This window comes from Phyllostomus discolor, chromosome 3 (assembly GCF_004126475.2).
Source record: "Phyllostomus discolor isolate MPI-MPIP mPhyDis1 chromosome 3, mPhyDis1.pri.v3, whole genome shotgun sequence".
Lineage (NCBI taxonomy): Eukaryota > Metazoa > Chordata > Mammalia > Chiroptera > Phyllostomidae > Phyllostomus > Phyllostomus discolor.
Genome location: NC_040905.2, coordinates 153,224,424 through 153,244,791, shown reverse-complemented (window position 1 = coordinate 153,244,791; position 20,368 = coordinate 153,224,424). Strand labels below are relative to the sequence as shown.

The following is a 20,368-nucleotide window of genomic DNA, read 5'->3' as shown; positions in this document are numbered from 1 at the left end:
CAGAACATCTATCATTAGATTGAGAGACTGTCATGATAAATACCTAAATAATCAAAATGAATGACATAATCTCAGTTTAGATATACAAGGTCTGTCCAGAAGGTATCCAGCCATGTAATATCAAAAACAGAAACATTTGCTGAACATACAAGAAACAGTGTACATAGGACAATGATGCCTCAGTCCCCTTCAAAGTAGGCACCTTAGGACCTCACACAGTTCTCTCAGTTGCCATCAGCTGCCCCATTATATTTTCCTGATTCTCACTAATGGTCTGAAATCTCTGCCCTTTCAAAGGTGATTTGAATTTTGGGAAAAGCCAGAAGTCACAGGGCACCAAATGTGGGCTGCAGTGGGGCTGAGTCACCTGGATGACTTCATGTTTCATCAAAAAACTCTGCATGAGACATGATACATGAGTGGGTGCATCGTCGTGATGAAGCTGCTAATCACAAGTTGCCCATAGCTGTGGCCTTCTGAATCATCTGGTAGTTTCCACAGAGGAATAGTCAAGATTTGATGCAGATTCCTTGCTCTGCTCACTCAGTCACTTTGAATGCGACAGCCACACAATATACATGCTTACTCAATGGCATCTACTGCCCCCGCTAACTAGCACAGTGAAGTTGTCATTGTTCACACATGTACATTCCAGTCCACTCTCCTTGGCTGCCTGATTCCACTGATGTTGTGCAAACTGTTTTTGTTATATTAACAATGGCTGGACTTTTTCCAGATAGACCTCGTATATTTATATTTTAAATACACTTTAAAGTATATAAAAATATCTTTTTATTTATTTTTTGAATCCTCATCCAAAGATATGTTTATTGATTTCAGAGAGAACAGGGGGGTGGGGGTATGGAGAGAGAGAGAGAGAGAGAGAGAGGAAGGGAGGGAGGGAGGGAGGCAGAGAGGAAGGCAGGGAGGGAAAGAGGCAGGGAGGAAGATTTATTCGCCCTGACCGGGGATTGAACCTGCAACCTTGGTGTATCACAATGATACTCTAACCAACTGAGTGACCCAGCCAGAGCCTATCTTCTTTTAAATACACCAAAAAGTCAGAGAAGTGTTTCTCCTCTTATCCTTTACTGGCTTGCTCTTATACACCAAATGGACTATACTATTACTAAGCAGTAGTATTCACGCAAATACTTGTGGTTTCAACTGCAATCCCAGGAACTTCTCTGGTTGTAAAACTTTCCTCTAATGAAAATAATAAAAAGCACCTTCACTTTAAAAGACTCTTTATAGAAGTTGCATCAACAGCTATAATATTAATTTCTTACATATGAATAGTTGAATAAGTTAGCCAACATATGAAAAAATAAGTCTTTTTTTTAGATGTGTAAGTAGCAAATAACAGGTTTCTTTCCAGATTACCTAGGAATTTGGAACAAACTGTAGATTTGCAACATATTCTATATTAATCAGTTTTCCTATTACACTTTGAAATTCATGGTAACCGATGACAATTTTATTTATAATTAACCCTTCTTGGTTCTGTTGCATAATTTCCTCAAAATAATGTTTTACTCTGCGAAAACACAGTCTGCAAATACATGACAAGACTGATTAGGAACTTAGCCGAAAGCTCCGCCTCTGGTTTCATCTGTATAGAAAGTGACTGATGTAATTTTAATGGTGTCTTAGAAATGCTGAGTGACAGGTTGTTCCAAAACAAGTAAGACAGCTTGTACAAAAATACAAAAAGATGAGACAGAAGTCAAGTGCTATTTGGAAAGGTATATATAAATGGCGTATATACATGACAACAATTGCAGTTGTGAATGATACTTAAACACTGGGAATTATTTTAGGATTGAAAATGCAATCATAAGGTCAGCCTACTTTAATGATCTAATATTACAGGAAATTTTTACTATGCAGAAATTTACAACTTGATTATAACTTTGAGGAACTTATTTGTGGAATAAAAGAATCAACTTGAAAGACTTCACATGAGAAAACTTTTATTTTCAAGTGCTTTTAACACCTTTCTAGAATCTGGTTCAAGAAAAAAGGGGACTACTACCAATTAGGTCATCATAAATAGATGGTCATTCTATCAGAGGGCATGACATCTACCGTGATTTTATGAACACAGTCTGTGAGGGTAAATGTTAGGGCTATTTTTTTCTCTAGTAACAGCAGATGCTAACCTGAAACTCAGCTATCTTGAACACTGTTACACAAAAAAAGTATAATATTTGTATGTGATCAACCAAACATGTCATGCAGTTTTTGAACTGACATTTATACAACACACTCAGAGCAACACAATATCACCTTTGTAAGCACAACAGACACAGCAAACTAGAAGAGGAAGAAGTTACGACTGGCTGGAACACTGAAAGTGTATAAGTTATTTTCAACTGCCAACTTAGGCTTAATATGCTTTTTGTGTTTTATAAAGCATGAAAATGTAGAAGATTTTAAACTAAGAAAATTAAAACAGATTTTGGTGCACACAATTCTATTCAACTTAAAAGATTCAATACTTTGAGTGACCATTATAAAATGACAAATAAAATAACTGCTACCTTTAAAGAGTATACATATAATTTATTAATTCTTAATTTTATATAAAATTCAGCTATCCATCCATAAATATTCACTGTTCAAGAATACAAACCAAGTTTTTATTTTATGTTGCCTACAATCAGAATACCATTATTTCCAAAGAAATATTTGTCTTGATTACAGTCTAGTGATCAGAGCAGCTAAGACTTTCTTTAGTAGGCATATGTAACTAAGAGATATATGAGAATGCTTTCCCATTTTAAAACTGAAAGTTTATTTTCTAAAAATAAGAATAAACTAGAAAAAGCAAGATTTACAGAGATACAAGCTTTACCTATTTTATCCACCAATACTTTATACTTCCGCTGATGGCTGCTGACCTTACCCTAAGAAATGATCTTTCAGATTCAGCCTAAGAAAATATGATTGATTTTAAAATAAAGCTGTATCCTAACTAATAAGGTTATACCTAAAATAGAAAAAAAAAGTTCTTAGCAGAAAAGAAGAGGGAGGTAGTCACTGCCTCCTAGAAATACTGGGAGGGTTGAGGAGCAAAGAGGAAGAATTTATCACCAGACGCTTCCTGGTTAACAGACCTGAGAATTTAGTCCTCTTGGAACACATACTTTGATGATACAATCCATCCAACTATCTGCTTTGAGTTCATTCTCATCAACCAACACTTCACCATACATGTTGTGATAGGGGAGAAAGGATGTGAAGAGTCCTTTGACACACCTGACGTAAGGGACTAAACTGTCAACCTGGTTTCCATGACTATCACTTTCAAGTTTGGAAGTAAGGGTCATTGTTTCTCAGCCTAATTAACTCTGGAAACATTTTCAATTAGTAATAATCTCACCTTGAATAAACCTGATTGGCTACACTACTGCCACTGTGCAAAGCTTGGAAACATTTTCAAAATGGAGTTTCTAAGACCTGCCAAACCAAAGACCTGATGAAAGTTAAAAACATTCTCTCAGAAAGACTCCTTGAAGACAAGTCACTCTAACCTCACTGACTGCCTGCACTCTTTACTTGCCATTGTAGATCTTCTCAATGCTTCTAACTCTGCTACACATATCTAATTCAATGACTGTTAATTTCATCTGGAGTTAAAAAAAAACTATTCAAAAAAACTTTTCACAACTACATTATATTATACCTGTTTTATCTATTACTAATTTCTACTAATTCTAAGACAGACCTTTTCTTGCCTTCCTAGCACCTCTGCTCAACACATGGTCAGCATGAAGCTCATTTAACTTTGCATCTTCCACAGCACCTAGCAGCATATTTTGTTCAAAGTGAGTGCTCAGTATACGTTTGCAGCACTAGACTAACTGAACATAGAAACAGCATGATTGCTTAATTTATTCCTACAGTTCAAAAACAAAAAATTTCCTGTTAATATCAGCTATTTCTCCTCTGAAGTCAGAACTCACTATATTCTTATATGAAATAAATGGTTCTTAAAGCATCTATCTCCAACAAAGGACCAGCTATATCTTTTATTAGAGCTCTGAAATTCACATGAGGATTTAATCAATCACAGAACGAATGTGAGAGGGCAGGAGATTTTATGTGATATAGTCACTGAAAATCTCTTTCCAAAATAATTCCCACATATCAAGCCACTTTCAGGAGATAAAATCTTAGGAAAATTATTAAAACTCCCTATCTTAATTTTCAAATTATAATACTTACCTCGAAAGGTTTTTTTGAGGGATTAAATAAGCTAATATAAATCAGAGCCCTTAAGAAACTCCTCAATCATTGGCAGACCTCGTTCTTACTTTTATTACCCACTAAACACTTTCTGAAAGACTCAGAGATAAAAATTTCAATTACATAAGAATGTAACTTTCAAAAAATTATATTTAAATGAAAATGTGCATTTTACAACAAAAGTTAAAATGATCAGGACTCCGGGAGATTATACACATAAAATTTAATATCCAAGAAGGGGCTTATAATCTAGTTGAAAATCAAATACTAAGTACATAAAACCAAGATTCATTTACTCATTTATCCATTTATCAAAAATGTACTATACTTATTACGACACAGTCCTTGGCATCAAGGAACTTACAGTCTAGTGAAAGCAGTCAAGTATACTAGCAATGATTATACAGAAATATAAAGGATGCCAGAGAGAATAGTGATACACAGTAATGTATTGTGTAAATAAGCCTTACACTAAATATTAGAAACAACTAAAAAGTTACGCTTGCAATCAACATTCCAAGTTAACTACTCTTACATTTTTTATACAGAATTATACTTCCAGTAAGGTTTTTGGTTAATAGTAGAAGATGAACGAATGTGCCCTCTGGCTGGGACATGGGCTGTAACTGATATATTGATGAAATGTAGCAGAGAAAAGCATATGAATCATTATGGAAAAAGATCTACAAGTTAACTATAAATGAGTCACTATTTCCTCCAATCCCACAATGTTTTAAAGTCAGATCAAAAATTGATGAGGGGAAAACTGAAAGTAAAAAGAAACTTGTAAATGTTTAGCTTCCATTTAATCACTCAAGAAACGAGTAATGCTTAAAGCAAGTTAAAGTGCACTATTCCCCTGTACTATTATACAAATAGATTTAAATTGTTTTCCATATTTGCAATGGTGGTTTGGAGCTGAATGCTACAAATTCACCACATTGATTCAGTAGGATACTTGGCAGATTTTAATTATAAGGATTAATAATCTCAGCACTACATTTATGGGTATTTTTTAAAGGCAGGTAAATCCACTAATTGTCTCATAATGAGAATGATATTTAATAGATAGTCTCATTTAAACTAACTTAACATTCTGAACATAAGATACCTTTCACTGCATAACATAACCAAGTTAAAAATAAGTCAATCCTGCATTTATACTTCTTTCCATATTTATTTAGGTAACCACAAGCCAGTATTAGGGGGAGGGGAGCATTTTCCCCTTTTATTTTGAAAAGCTTTGCTTTAAGCTACCTTTAGTAATTCAAGCAGAGTCCCACAACAGTACCTGTGAGACCAAATGCAAAAGCTCAATTTTTGCTTTGAGAATTTAAAGCCTTTTACAAAACTGCTAGTAAATATATCTTTTCCACCCTACCATGAATCTCACCACAACTGAGAAAAACACTGAGCTCTAGAGACACCATCAAAAGCTTAAGCTATTACATAAACTCCATGGTGCCCAGAAAACAAAAATGCTTGTATACAAAATTCAGATAAACTGTCAGAGCAGTGTCACAGTGCACAATAGCTCACTGTCAGAACCGCACCAGAAGGCGCTGTACCAGCTGTTACAGCACTTCTTGATTAACTCTCTCCAAGCCCAGTGACTGAAAACATGACTAACACAATCACCCAGCACTATTGGTATTGCTGGTTGTCAGAATGGACATTATTCTTGGCTGTGTGTGAACTACTGCTCAATAGGAAATCCTGACATCAATTACATTAATAACAACATCACTATCCATTTCACTTAGAAGCAGGAAAAAATGCTAAATAGTCTAATAAGGAATAATTAGAATAATCTGTTCCCTAAATAAAGAATGCTTTAAAGCTGATTGCTTTGAAAACACTTTAATATTAATTTTAGTAAAAATACACAAACACATGCATTTAAATCCTGTTTGAAGTTAAATCTAAAAATAATCAAACGTAATCCTTTAAAATTGGGTTTAAGATTAGTCTAGTCCACAGAAACAGCTGGTTGTGTTGACTTTTAACCTCAGAAATGAGATTAGGAATCCACTGTTCTTAAATTTAAGTAATTTCTAATTATTTTATCTGAGTCAGATAATCTGTTCTTGCTAGATCTAAAATGACATCAGATTATCATTACTGATTATCCTTCTACTATCAATAAGAAGATGGTAATTTTCGTCTTACACAGAAATGATTTATTTATTCTAAGAAAGAATAGTGGGAAAAAATTGCTGAATATTGATATGTTGTTTCCTCAAAACTTCAATCTAAATCTAAAAAAACCCAAAAAGATAGCATTTGGTGTTTGTATGTTGTCTAACAGGCCTATATTCAAACTATGTAATTACATACTTTATATAATGAAATGATATATTCCTACCAGTGTTTTCCCAAAATGCCTCCTGCTCTTTGAGTACAGGAGTATGGGAGGGAGGAAGACTTCATTGGAAAGATTAAGTTTACTGTGTTTCCTTCCCTCCCTTTCTTTCTTATGCTACCTGACAAATATATCACTTCTTTCACAGTGTAAAGAGAGATCAACAGATTCAGATTATGACAAAAACATGGCCAGGTTTGAAATTTCCTGTAGGTAGTCTTAATTTTTTCATGAAAATGAAAACAGCAAGCATGTTTTAGAAAGAAAGAAAGCAAAATCTACATTTTTTTACTTTAATTAAAATATTTACTATGTCATATAAATACTAATAATTTATTAGACTTAAAATTAAATACTAAATGCATAATAACTTTAAATAATTAAACCTTAAAGAACCTTAAATCAAAGTGGGAAGAAATGTATTCTGAAAAACCTTAAAAAATTTTTTTCTAATCCAAAAATGTGATGCTTGAAGTTCACTATGAAAGCCCATGAAAATGGAACTGGAATTTATTGTAATTATTCAGAGAAACTGGATTCAAGAGGAAGTATATTGACTACAGATTGAACTAACAAATATAATACAGTCTTTGTCCTTCTGGCTCTTAATACTTGCATTGTTTCTTTAATGTTTCACAAATGTGAAACATACATCAGACCTCTATACTACAGAGTATTCTGAGAGGGTAATGTATGTATACAGAAAGAGATGAAACTTTGGGAGAGAGCATTATTTAACAAATGTGGTGTCCACTCAGTTTTAGAAATAACACAATGTTAGAACCAATCTCCCTACGTTAAGACAATGAAATGTTCCATAGTATAACAAAAAAGAACAATTGTGCAATTTGAAAATTAATATTAACCTATTGGTAGTGTGGCATCGTCAGAACAGAACCTGATATTATGCAGCAGTCCCCCATTATCCACATGGTATACAGTCCAAGACCAAAAATGGATGACTAAAGCTTTGGATAGTACAGAACCCTATACTTACTGTTTGTTCTCACACATTCAGACACTCTACAGCTACTCTTTGGCATATCTGAATTGCCAGCATCACTACTCTTGCATTCTGGGACCATTACTAAGTAAAATAAGGGCTACCTGAACCCTGGGACACCATGACTGTTGATCTGAAAACCATAAAAAAAGGCTACTAAATGACAGACCAGCGGGCAATGTAGGTAGCGTGGGGATGCTGGACAACGAAGATTCAAGTCCAACGTGGGACGGAGTGAAGCAGGAAGGTGCAAGATTTCATGATACTCAGAATTTAAACTTAAGAATTGTCTACTTCTAAAATTTTCCATTTTGATACAGTATTTTCAGACCATGGTTGACCATGGATAGCTGAAACCACAGAAAGTGAAACTTCAGATTAGAGGGGACTGCTATAAATCCTTTAAAAACCAAAAAATATGATAAATTTAACTTTATATCCAACTCAAAGGTAAATGCTAAGAAGTTTGGAGGAGGGATTCTTAAAAGATCTTGAAGCGTTGGTTGCCAAGCCCCCCTCTCTAAGACTACTAGGGCTGCTAGGTGAAAAAGAAATTGTTACCCTCAGCTATAAACCCGTGACAGCCCCCACAAGTAACTTCTACTTGTAGCAGCAAAGCTCCCAAATGTCATTTCCAGTCATTATTCAGAAGAACTTGGGGAAATCTGAGAAATCCCATTCCAGGGGATATAAATGTATACCAATGATTTTAGTAAATTCAAAAGTGAAAATTCAAAATATGCGAGCATAATCTGGCAATTTTGACAATGACTTATGAACAGACTATGAAGTAATTGTGAATTATATATTCTAAATACAAGTCTCTTATCAGATATATGATTTGCAAATATTTTCTCCCATTCTGTGAACTGTCTTCTCACTTTCTTGATAGTGTCCTCTAAATCACAAAAGTTTACAGTTTTGATTAAGTCCAGTTTCAATTGTTTTCTTTGGTCATTTGCACTTCTGGTGTCATATTTAAGATATTAATGCCTAACCCAAGATTTATCCTTGTTTCTTCTAAGAGTTTTATAATAATTATAATTTTAGATCTTACATTTAGGCCTATGAATAACTTCAAGTTAATACATGTTCGTGGTGTGAAGTAAGGGTCTCATTTAATTCTTTTGCATGTGGATATCTAGTTGTCTAGAAGCATTTCTTGAAAAGACTTTTCCTTCCCCCACGGAATAGTCTTGGCACACTTGTTGAAAATAATTTTCCGTTAAGTATGTCTATACTTTTAGACACTCAATTCCATTTCATTTATCAGCATGTGTATCCTTATGCCAGCATCACACTTTTTTTGATTACCTTAAAGTAAATTTTGATGCATTTTTTCTTACTACACATTTCTTTCACTGAATACATTCTTACAGTCACTTAAGTTTTCATATACAATATATACATTATACATAATAATATAATAATGATCTTTAACTTACATGCTTACTTATATACAAGTAAATAGTCTCTACAAAATAAGTTTATAGTGAAAGAACTGTGCATTTTAAATTTGATAGACACTGAAAATTTGCCCTTCAAAAAGGATATACCAGTTTACACCCCCACCAATAATATATAAGGTTTATTTACCCTAAGTCTTCTATAACTCCATGTATTATCAAACTTTCAAATCATTACTCAATATTTTTCTTACTTTTAGATCTTTCCTGTTGTGTGTGCTAAATCCCATTTAGCTAATAACATACATTCAAAAGAAAGATTTAATTACAAAGAAAATGTTTCTATCAGCAACTCCACTTTTTTGGAATTTACCTTATATAATAGCTTAAAGAAGAAAAAGAGAATTTCAAAGTAATTTTATTTGTAATACAGAAAACAATAATTGCACATTAGATCCTGATCAACAGGAAAAGGTTAACTATGAAGTCTACAGGTATATAAAACTACTTTAGGTTAATTTTTAAAGGCAGAATAAAAAATTATATATACACTCTATACACTGATCATAAATAACTACCTTAAAAATTACAAAGGCTTATGAAAATGGGAATAAATGACTACGGATAACTTTCTCCTCTAATTTCTAAACTTTCTGTAACTTCTTAGAATTAAGTTCATACTTAGGGAATATGTTCATAAATATAATACTTTACATTAAAAATATACTTACTGTGATAATGCCAATTAGTTGAGTATAAAAGAGTCCTGTTATTCCAACTAACATAGTAATGCCCATAAAGGCAGCTAGTCTCATTATGGCCAATTCATGTCTAACAATGAAGAGGTCCTGTGAGAATGAAAAGAAGAAAAGTCTTAAAAACAATTTAAAAGTTACTTATATATCTGCAATAATAATCAAGAATTCAGCCATAACATTTTCCCTTATTACCTTAAAAGAAATACTCTCCCCTTCTTTTGAGTTTATTTCATTTAATCAACATATAGTTTTAAATTTCAAAAATATTTTTTAAATTCATACCAGCAACCTGAAAAATAGGATTTTACTATTCTATTGTGTCAAATACCTCAATCCAAAGGTTATATAAATTGGCCATGCTTGCTTTCTATTTATAGCAAAAAACCTCCAAAAAATCAAAACAGATGGTGTAGATTCACTGTTTCCATAAAAGTAAATTTTATTACTGCACTGCTAAAACCCTTAAAGTTCAAGTGATCGAGATACCTAGTAACTGAGTCAAAATGAAGGGGAAAAGTAAATAAAATGACAGGATCATATATATGGACAGCGCTCTTCACGCTCACTTTATTCATTCACCCATTCACTTACCCAGCCACCACTTCAGGCACTATGCTATGGAGTAGAAATGTGACATGATAATGATATGGTCCGTGCCCTCAAGAAGCATGCAGTTTATTTAGAGAGAGTCCAACTTTGCAAAACACAATGTGGTATATGCTACAGCAGGGACTCATGCCCAGAGAACTGCAGAAATATAAACGCCCAGATGGGAAGGAGAAACAGAAATGCTGTGCATGGTTCAGGGCATAAACATGAGGATCTTAAAAGTTAACCCCCAAAGTTGTGGTGAAAGGACAGGAAAACAAGGGGAAGCACTTCATTCACCTTCACTGTTACTAACCACACCTGCCAGAGGAGTGAGAGAGAATGAGAGAACAAAGACTTCTCCCAGAAACCTGCTTTGCTAAACTTTGGTTTAAAACAGCTACAGTGGAAAAAAAGTAAGAAATAAATGGAAAGGATCCCCAAAACATAACCACCCACATGTTTTTATATTTTTGATTCAGGTTATGGCTTAAAGGTATCCTGGCAGCAATACCAAAAGCAGGGAGGTCACTGAACATAATGCACTTGCTTGAAACAAAAGAATTGATGTTTTCTCTGTGTATCACAGTGATCATCCACCAGGCTCAAGCAAAAATCTGATTCCACACCCAAGTCACTCAATTAACTAGCCTGGGAAACCTTGAAATTTACCAAGACATGTAAAGTGGTGTGTAGCAGTCAAATATCAGGCAGTCACTGCAAAAGCACAGTAAAAACCGCCTGATACAGAATGCTTACAACACATAAAAATGAAAAGATAGGGCTACAAATGATTTTAAAAATTACATACAAGTTCTGCTGTCTGGAAACACAAATTTGTTCCAATTAAGCAGTAATCTGAGCATTGCAAGCATTCTGTATTTACTTATGCATGATTTTATCTGTGAAAAGCCCTAGATGAACACAAAAAACTGCAGCCAGCTAAATCAAACCATGTTGGAATACACAAACCCCCAAACATTCACTAGCGACTTCAATTTATTGTGAGCCACGCTCATCTACATCCCATTTCACGACTTACCCTCCACTTTCAGATGGCACTCCTCCCAGCACTTCACAGAAACTCACGCACTGCAACCCTCCTCATGCCCACTTCCACAAGAAAACTTCAGCTAATTTTTAAGGTAAACTGCCATGATCATTATAGATTTTATGTATTTCTTAACAATTTAACATGCATAAAACTGTGGTGCTCTTTTTATTAAGTTCTTAGCTTTTCAAGTGTCACTGAAAAGTTTTTGAGTGTTGTGCCTCCATTTTCCCATAAGCCCTTTGCTTTTCACTGCATGACTTTGCATAGTGGGGCGAATTTTAGTAATATAGAAATTGTGTTACAGTAATAAAAATACAAAATACAGTCAAATCAAATGCATCCTCTCTTCTCCCAGTAAAAAGATTGAAAAACAATTTTTTTGCCAACTCGAATTTATAAATGTTAGGGGTGAAGACTAAAATATGTACACATAATATTACATTTATTCACTTAAGTTATACATTTATAGTTAAAGGAATTTATAAAAAAACAATACTATCATTTAAGTTGAAATTGCTTTTTAACACTCTCCCATTTTCAATAAAAGTTGTACTCCAAGTTCACACCTACATAACCACAGCTTGAGTCATTCAGCACAGTTTTCCAGAGCACAACACCTTTACTTATAGCTTAGATTTTTTTAGACGTAGCACTTTTTAACCCAAAAACTGGCTTGGGAAATTTTATCCAAAATCACAAAAACCCATGTGCTAGTTAAGATCTTTACTACATAAACAGTGTTGTGGCTGAACTGTGTCTCCGGAAAACCCCTCTCAAATTGTCATTATAATTGGAGACAAGGGCCTTTAAAGAGATGACTAAGTTAAAATGAGGCCCTAGGTGAGCACTAATCCAATCTGACTGGTGTCCTGGTAAGAAGGGGAAGTTCAGAAACAGAAAGGGATACCAGGAATGCTTTAGCATAGAGGAAAGACTATGTGAGGGCACCGCACCAGGTGGCCATCTGCAAGCCAAGGAGAGGCATCGAGAGAAACCAAAACCTGCTGACATCTTGATGTTGGACTTCCAGCCTCCAGAACTGTGAGAAAATGAATTTATGTTGCTTAAGCCTCCCCATCTCTGGTATTTTGTTATGGCAGCCCTAGCAAACTAACATAATAACTGTATTTGTGTTCATTTCTTCTCACTTTTTTGATAAGAAATGTGTTTATATTCAGATAAATGCATAAAACATAGGTTTAGTCTAGAGAAAAGTGAGACCACCCTCTCAAGAATGAGAACATTTAAAACCACAGAACCTTTCCTCTGTGCCGCGCATTCCTCCCCCATCGCATTCTCTCCCTCTAAAGGTAAATATTACTGATCCCTTCTTCGCACACGTATATCTCAGTCACATATTGCAAACATCTTTCCTAGTCTGAATCTACCTTTTCACTGTCTTGATGGCATCTTTTGATAACCTCAAGTTTCTAATTTTAATGAACTCCAATTTATCGATCTTCTCCTTTAGTGTTTTTTATTTCCCATTCAACAAATCCTTCCCAACCCTGAGGTAATAAAGGCATTCTCCTATATTATCTTCTAAAGCAGGGGTGTCAAACTCATTTTCACTGGTGGTCACATCAGCCTCGTGGTTGCCTTCAAAGGGCCCAATGTAATTTTAGGGCTGTATGAATGTAACTACTCCTTAACTAGGAGCAAGGAGCTCTACAATAAGCCCTTTGAGGGACCTTGAGGCTGATGTGGCCCCCTGTGAAAATGAATTTGACAGCCCTGTTCTGAAGCCTTTAAAAACTTTATAGTTTTGCCTTTCACATTTAGGTCATTAATTCACCTGAAACTGATGTATACATCATTTTTGAGCACTGAAATACAGGGGCCTGAATTTATTTTTACTATATGGATATTCCATTGTTCGAGGATGGATTATTTAAAGAGCTGTCCTTTCCTCAGTGATCAGAGGTCAAGTATCCATACATGCATGAGTCTGATATGGGCTCTTCCTTCTGTTCTCCTGGTGTGTTTATTTATCCCTGCACCAATGACACATGCCTTAGTGACTGGCTTTGTAGTAAGCCTCTACACCTAGTTAGCCAAGTCATCCCACCTAGTTCGTTTTCAGGAATGTCTTGGTTATTCTAAATAATTTGTATTTCCATAAAATTTTTAAAATTAGAATTTGAAGTTACAATACATCCTTAGACATGCACACAAAAATAACATTATATTAAGCTTCACAATTTACCCCTATAGGTATTATACTTTTCTGCCAGAATTATTTCAAGAACTTCCTCTTTCTTGATTCTATCAGGAACAGTTTTGCTATTAATTTCTATTATATAAAACATTGTTTGTCAGCATATAGAAATAGAACTTTTTAAATACTGTATTATAGCTACACTTCTTAAACTTTCTTAAAAATCCAGAAACATCTATGGATAAATCATTCACACAACTATACAATCTAAAAGCAATGAGGGTTTTATTTCTTTCAGAAGTGATGCCATTTTTTGTTTCTCTTGCCCCACTCCACTGACATGAACCCCTAGCACTGTGTGTGAGAACGACCATTGTAGGAGATGCCGGGAGCACCCAGCGCTTGTCCCCCAGCATGGAGGAGTGTTTTGTGGGGGGTTTAAAAACTTTTTATCTTATCAAAGCAGTTTTTCTAAGTCTAGTTTGCTACAATGTAAGTAACATGAATAGATGATGAATCTTATCTGTCTTCATACATTGATACATAGTCTTCACATGTACGATTTTTTTCCCTTATCTGTTTATGTAATAAGATATACTGACTGCTTTTCTAATGTAAAAACTTTTCATTCCTAAAATAAATTCAACTTCATCAGGCTGGTTATATATAACCAGATTCAGCTTGCTAATATTTTGTCTGAGTTGTTTATCTATGTTCATAATTAGACTAGTCTATAATTTTCTTTCTCTTTTATCCTTGATAGGTTATGCATCAAGTATATGCTAGGCACATAAAATGAATTTGGGGCAGTTTTCTTGTTCTTTTAAACAGTTTGTAGCCCTGGCTGGTATGGCTTAGTGGATTGAGCACGGGCCTGTGGACCAAAGGGTCACCGGTTCCACTCCCAGTCAAGGCACGTGCCTGGGTTGTGGGCCAGGTCTCCAGTTGGGGGCGCACAAGAGGCAACCACACATCGATGTTTCTCTCCCTGTCTTTCTCTCTCCTTTCCCCTTTCTCTAAAAATAAACAAAATCTTTAAAAAGCAGAAAATACTGTAATTATTGTTACTATTACATTTGATAGAGCTAGAACTCACAGATAAATCTATAAATATTAATATTCTTTGTATAAAATGTTTTAACAGCTCATTATTATAATACTACCCGTGTTTCCAATTTCTTATTGAAGGACTTTTCTTCTCAAAGCTGTACTATGCTTATGATCAAGAAAGTCAGCAATGTAAAGATGTCAACTACCCAAACTGACATATAGGATACCATTGCAATAAAAATTCTCCACTAGTGGAGTACCTATTCTACTGGTGGAAGTTTTTTTAGTTTTACTATGTTTTGATTTGCAGAAATTGCTAAGTAAGCTGTTTCTAAATTTCATAGGAACAAACACAAAGAATAGCATACCACTCCTATAAAAAACATAAACACACACACAAGGCTCTACTGCTTGCATTCTCAATGGGGTAGTATCCCCCTCAAGACGAAAAAGTATCGCTTCTTTTTTTTTTTATTTAAAAAAATTTTTTAAAGATTTGATTTATTTATTTTTAGAGTGGGAAGGGAGAGAGATAGAGAGAGAGAGAGAGAAACATCAATGTGCGGTTGCTGGGGGTTATAGCCTCCAACCCAGGCATGTACCCTGGCTGGGAATCGAACCTGCGACACTTTGGTTCGCAGCCCGAGCTCAATCCACTGAGCTACGCCAGCCAGGGCTAAAAGATCCCTTCTTAATGAGAAAAACAAACTTAGCTGTCACAATGGTTTGTGATCACATACAAATCAGTACTCCCTGACAAAATCTTATTCCTTAGTATTTAACTTCATAGAAGGGAGGAGAGAAAATGTTTAAAAAGGCTCCTTAGTGGAGCAATGACAATGCAAACCAAAGTTAAAAACACTCCTCTACTGGATAAGATATTTATAAAACTACAGTTATGATAGTGTGATATAACCACGAGGATAAACAAATACACCAATAAGCTATAAAATAACCAGAAGCAGATACACATCCGTACACATCTATATGGATCTTGGTTGATGGAAAAGATGGAATGTCACAATGAAAGAATTATCTTCTCAATGAATGGTGCTAAATCAATTAGATACCTATCTATGCAAAAAGTAAACCCTGACTCCTACCTCATAAGAACCATAAAAATCAATTCCAGGTAGGAATATGAAAAATATAATACTTGGAAGACAATATAGGAGAATTATATTGATAACATGGGGATAAAAAAGACTTCTTAAATTGAACCAAAAAGCACTAATTCAAAAAGGAAGAGAAAAACAAGTTGGAGGACATTAAAAATAAAAACTCTTCATCAAAAAAATAAATAAATAAATAAAATTAAGAGTGAAAAGATAAGCCACAGCGTGAAAGATAGTTACAACACATAAACAAAAAAAGGCATAAATGTAAAACATCCTACAGGTAAAATGTACTTTTTCATTCTTCTTAAATCCTAGTAAATTGGATAAAATTTAAAAAGTCACTATTCATACCTAACAGCTATCACTGAATGTTTAGGATTATACATTAAATTTTGATACTGATACAAATGAAGTTTTCTTTCTAGGGGAGCAAATTTCACTGGCACCTGACTGCCAGGTGCATGAGTGAGGATAAAATTTTTGTTTTCTCTTTTGTCTGCCTTCCCATATTTCAGCAGCAAAAACTCTAGAAAAGCTGGGGGGATTCAGAAAGAAAACAAGATAGTGTATTTCCTTGCTACATTTGCCATTTAATACAGTGCTATAGTGCTTAGTAAAATATGAGTGAAACAACAAAATTTCTACCAGGGTAACACCATTTAAATTCAAAGTGACTGAGACATTCTTATAGAGAAACTGCTAAAATTTTTATGCTAAATGCTATAATATTCATAAATAATTAACTATATAAAATAAATGTAATGAGGACACATTCAACAGACCTGGTATTGCATGGCAAGGTCAACATTTGTTATAAAGTTTCTGTGTTCCATTTGTAACGAAAAGCACAGGAATATATTGATACAAAGAACTCACAATTTTTGAAAAATAGGGTGTTTTTAAACAGGCTTTTCCCCCCTACAAATATAAACTAATTATATATCTGACACTATTCCTTCCAAGGAAGGGAGGAAGGAAGGAAGGGAGGGAGGAAGGAAGGGAGGGAGGAAGGAAGGGAGGGAGGAAGGAAGGGAGGGAGGAAGGAAGGGAGACAAATTTTACCAAGGGACAATCTCCACTGGCATTTCAGGATACACGAACAAAAATGCCAAATTAACTTAGTACTAGCATTAAAAATAATTTTCATTTCATATTTATTTTAAATCCACACTATTCTTGGCTATTCTTGACTACTCTTGCCAAAAACACAGAATACTACACACATTTCAGCAATTATAGCCATTCTAAGGTGACCACAATGAATGAATGGCCTTATGTAGCTATAAAAAAATAGGTTATTGAGTAAAGCCTAAAATATTTTTTATAAATAGCAGTAAATAATAGAAGTACTCAGGATACTTCAAGATTGATTGTATAAAATATTAAGATGAATTATAAAGAGATTTACCAACATGCAAGCTATCTGCAACCAGGTCTTATTGCTATTTTTATTCTTTGTTAGCCAAAAAACTAGGCAAATAATTCTGTGGCATGGTTATATCTGACATCAAATCCCTAGCAACATTATTAGATATGAGCTAATTGGAATAACAATAATGTACCTTCATAGCTGAAAAGCTGGCTGGACTGCTAAACATTATTTATTTTCCTCTTCTGATTATTGGCAGCATGTCCTTTATTCAAATTCTCTCTCTTCCTTCCCTCCTTCTGTCACTCTCCCCATAGTATTAAATGCAGTCAGTATATTAGTTTTTGACTGTCACATAAAAGTAAGTATAAAAGAATCAATTAGAAATTATCTGAATCTATTTCACTTAAAAACAATTGAAGAGATGTAACTTCAGAAGTAAAGTGGTATGTCATAATGATTAGTCACATAATCTCCACACTAGGAGCCACAAATTATTAAAAAAAAACACACACACACACAAAACTCTCCTATTTTTGAAGGTAGGCAGTATTGCCTACATGTGACTGCCAGCAGGTATATATTTTTAAAAATATTTTTAATATACTAAAATGCCTTTACAAGATGTATTTTGATAATCTTTACATTAATCTACTAAAAATGGTCACCTGAAAAAAAGCGAAAACAACAAAGTATAAATTTGACAATCAGGAGCTTCAATGAGCTTTATCTGAAGATTAGATTTTGTGATACTTGAGCATCTTTAATGTTTTTTTTTTTTTTAATGAACATTGCTACAAAAGATGGAATAGCAGCCTGGTGGTACCGCTGAAGAAACACTGACTTAGAGAATAACAGAAACTGTCCCAAATCACACCTCTGCCTAGTGGAGCTCTTTGAATCTAGGTCACCTTATCTGTCCAGTGGGAATCTACTACTTATCCTCTATGTTTTCAACTCTTCAAAGGCTTACAAATCCAGAATAATATAAAGTAAAAATTATGAAATATATGACTAATGAAATGTTCATGAAACAACAAATGAAGAATTTCAGAAAGTATACTCTTTAAGTATAGTGATACCTTCCTTCATATTTAATTAAAAAGTTATAAAGTTCTAATATTGGTTTTGGCAAACAACTGGCATATATTAAAATGAACTACATTATTATAATTTTATAATATTCCATAAGGCAAGACATTTGCTTATAAACATTTCAAATAACTCTGTGAAAAATAATCAAATATGGACCTTAGTCAAAGAAAATTAATTTTTTTAGTATCGACCTCTTTCATTCATTAAAAATAACAAAACACTTTATAAATGACAGGTTTTTATAATTTTTTAAATGATTTTCTCCTCAATAACTAAACCAAGACATTAGTTTCAAGAGAGGTTTAAGTAAAATTTAACATTACATTGGTATTACACATGAAATGATGGTAGAACTAATTTGACATTTATCATCTGAAAAACTTCTCTAATTGTCTCAAAATGTACAATCTTTATTGAGTCTGGATTCTGTGATTCTAACTAAAAATATTTAATTTATCCCAATTATATAGACATCTATTCCTTAAAAGTTTCTGAAGTTTTTGTAGATATGAATTTTTTCTTACTCTTAATTGAGAGTTTTGAGATTTTTTAAAGTTACTATTTACAAAGAAGATTGTAATATTAATTCTTCTTAGATTTGTAGGCCTCTTATGGTATACGACAGAATGTAAATCAATATTTATAGCTTAAAAATAAGTCCTTACTTTGGGCAATGATTCATGACAAATAAATTCCTTATCTCCTATGACTCTTACTACCTCCTTCTGTCATCAAAGGATATATTAAGTATCTCCTCAAAACTTCGCAGAGTAAAAACATATAAGTCCCTAAAAATATGAGAGAGGCAGCTATTTTAAAAGTATTACGAAGAAATCTAAAAAGCATTGTTACTCTGAAAAACAGTGGGCCACTGCAAAGCGATGAAACAATTCACCATAGAAGGAACTCCCCTGAAAAGAAAAAGCTAAGAGGAGAGAGACATGGAAGGAAATCAAGGGTCCCAAACCCTTCATTTCCCAGAGTCTGTGAACAGACTGCTTTCTTTCAACTTGCTCTTTCCCATTAGCCCAACCAAAATGTACCAGTTTTCTACTAAATACAGGTTAAGTGCCATTACAACAAAGTTTAAAGGGCAATTCATTTTTTCTTTTGTTTAATGAATAAATGCTTTCATCTTAAAACAAAACAAAAGAAAAACTTGAGTTGTTAACACTTTCTTTTCCCACCTAGAGAATAACTGCTCAAGTTCAGAATTGAAAGATGTACTAGCAAAGATACTATGCTGCCATCTATCTACCCAAAAGGGTATAAAGAAAATGCAGACCAAAGCTTTCACTTCCCCTGGCTGACAGAAGAATATAGGGTCAAAGTCAATGGCATACTTTAATTGTACCATTATTGCCACAAGAAAGATACACAGTAGTAATTAATACAATCTCCAAAGATAATGAGGATCACTGGAGATCTTTATGCCATATCCCAAATAATGAAAAGAGTAACAAGGAGAGTGAATGAGATTTCTGACACTATGCCAGCTTTACAAACCAAACAAAAGAGCTACATACAGGTTTCTGGTTGTTTTAGAGAAAAATGAGACAGACACCGGGAAGGACTCAGAAAAAAAATTATAGAGCAGGACTGTTTGAAGAATATTCCAGTATAAAAATTTATTCTTTTAAATGTCAATGGTGACTTTTATACTGAAATTACTGATATTTTCTACCTTTATAATAAACACAATAAATGTCATCATCAAAAGAACTGCTATAGTAAGCACAATGTTCTATTATGTAACCTTAAAAATATTTGCTATACAGTATTACAGAACAGATCTGACCTTAAGTAAAACCAGTCATTTCAATTACTGTCCCAAGGCTTTTTTTGTCCAGCAACACCTTCTTCCTTCATCTCTTCATCTGGTTAATCTCTACCTAACTGTAAAGTCCATCACAAGTCTCATTCCCTACAGTGCAGATCTCCAACGTTACGACTACAGTACTGCTCTGCACAACTCCACAGGATACTGTTTACCCAGGCTTTGACTGTGTTGCATGCTGGAGTTGTGAAGTTGGGTACCACTGATTAGAACTATTGCGGAAGAAATTTTTAAACAAAATGTCCTTGCCAGTGATACCTATGAGGAAAGAGATTATATGAGACTAACCCTCCCAACAAGAACACTACCAAAAGCCAGA

At 34.1% G+C, this 20,368-nt stretch overlaps 1 protein-coding gene across 7 annotated transcripts in view; it reads right to left on the bottom strand.

The window, feature by feature from the left end:
* The window catches only part of ZDHHC21 (zinc finger DHHC-type palmitoyltransferase 21), a 69,279-nt gene that overhangs the window by 9,605 nt on the left and 39,306 nt on the right, over window positions 1-20,368 (bottom strand). For all 7 annotated transcript variants that reach the window (XM_028517964.2, XM_036021588.1, XM_036021586.1 and 4 more), the window contains one exon: window positions 9,754-9,870. In XM_028517964.2, coding sequence (XP_028373765.1) covers window positions 9,754-9,870 — 117 coding nt within the window. The remainder of the gene's footprint in view (window positions 1-9,753; window positions 9,871-20,368) is intronic.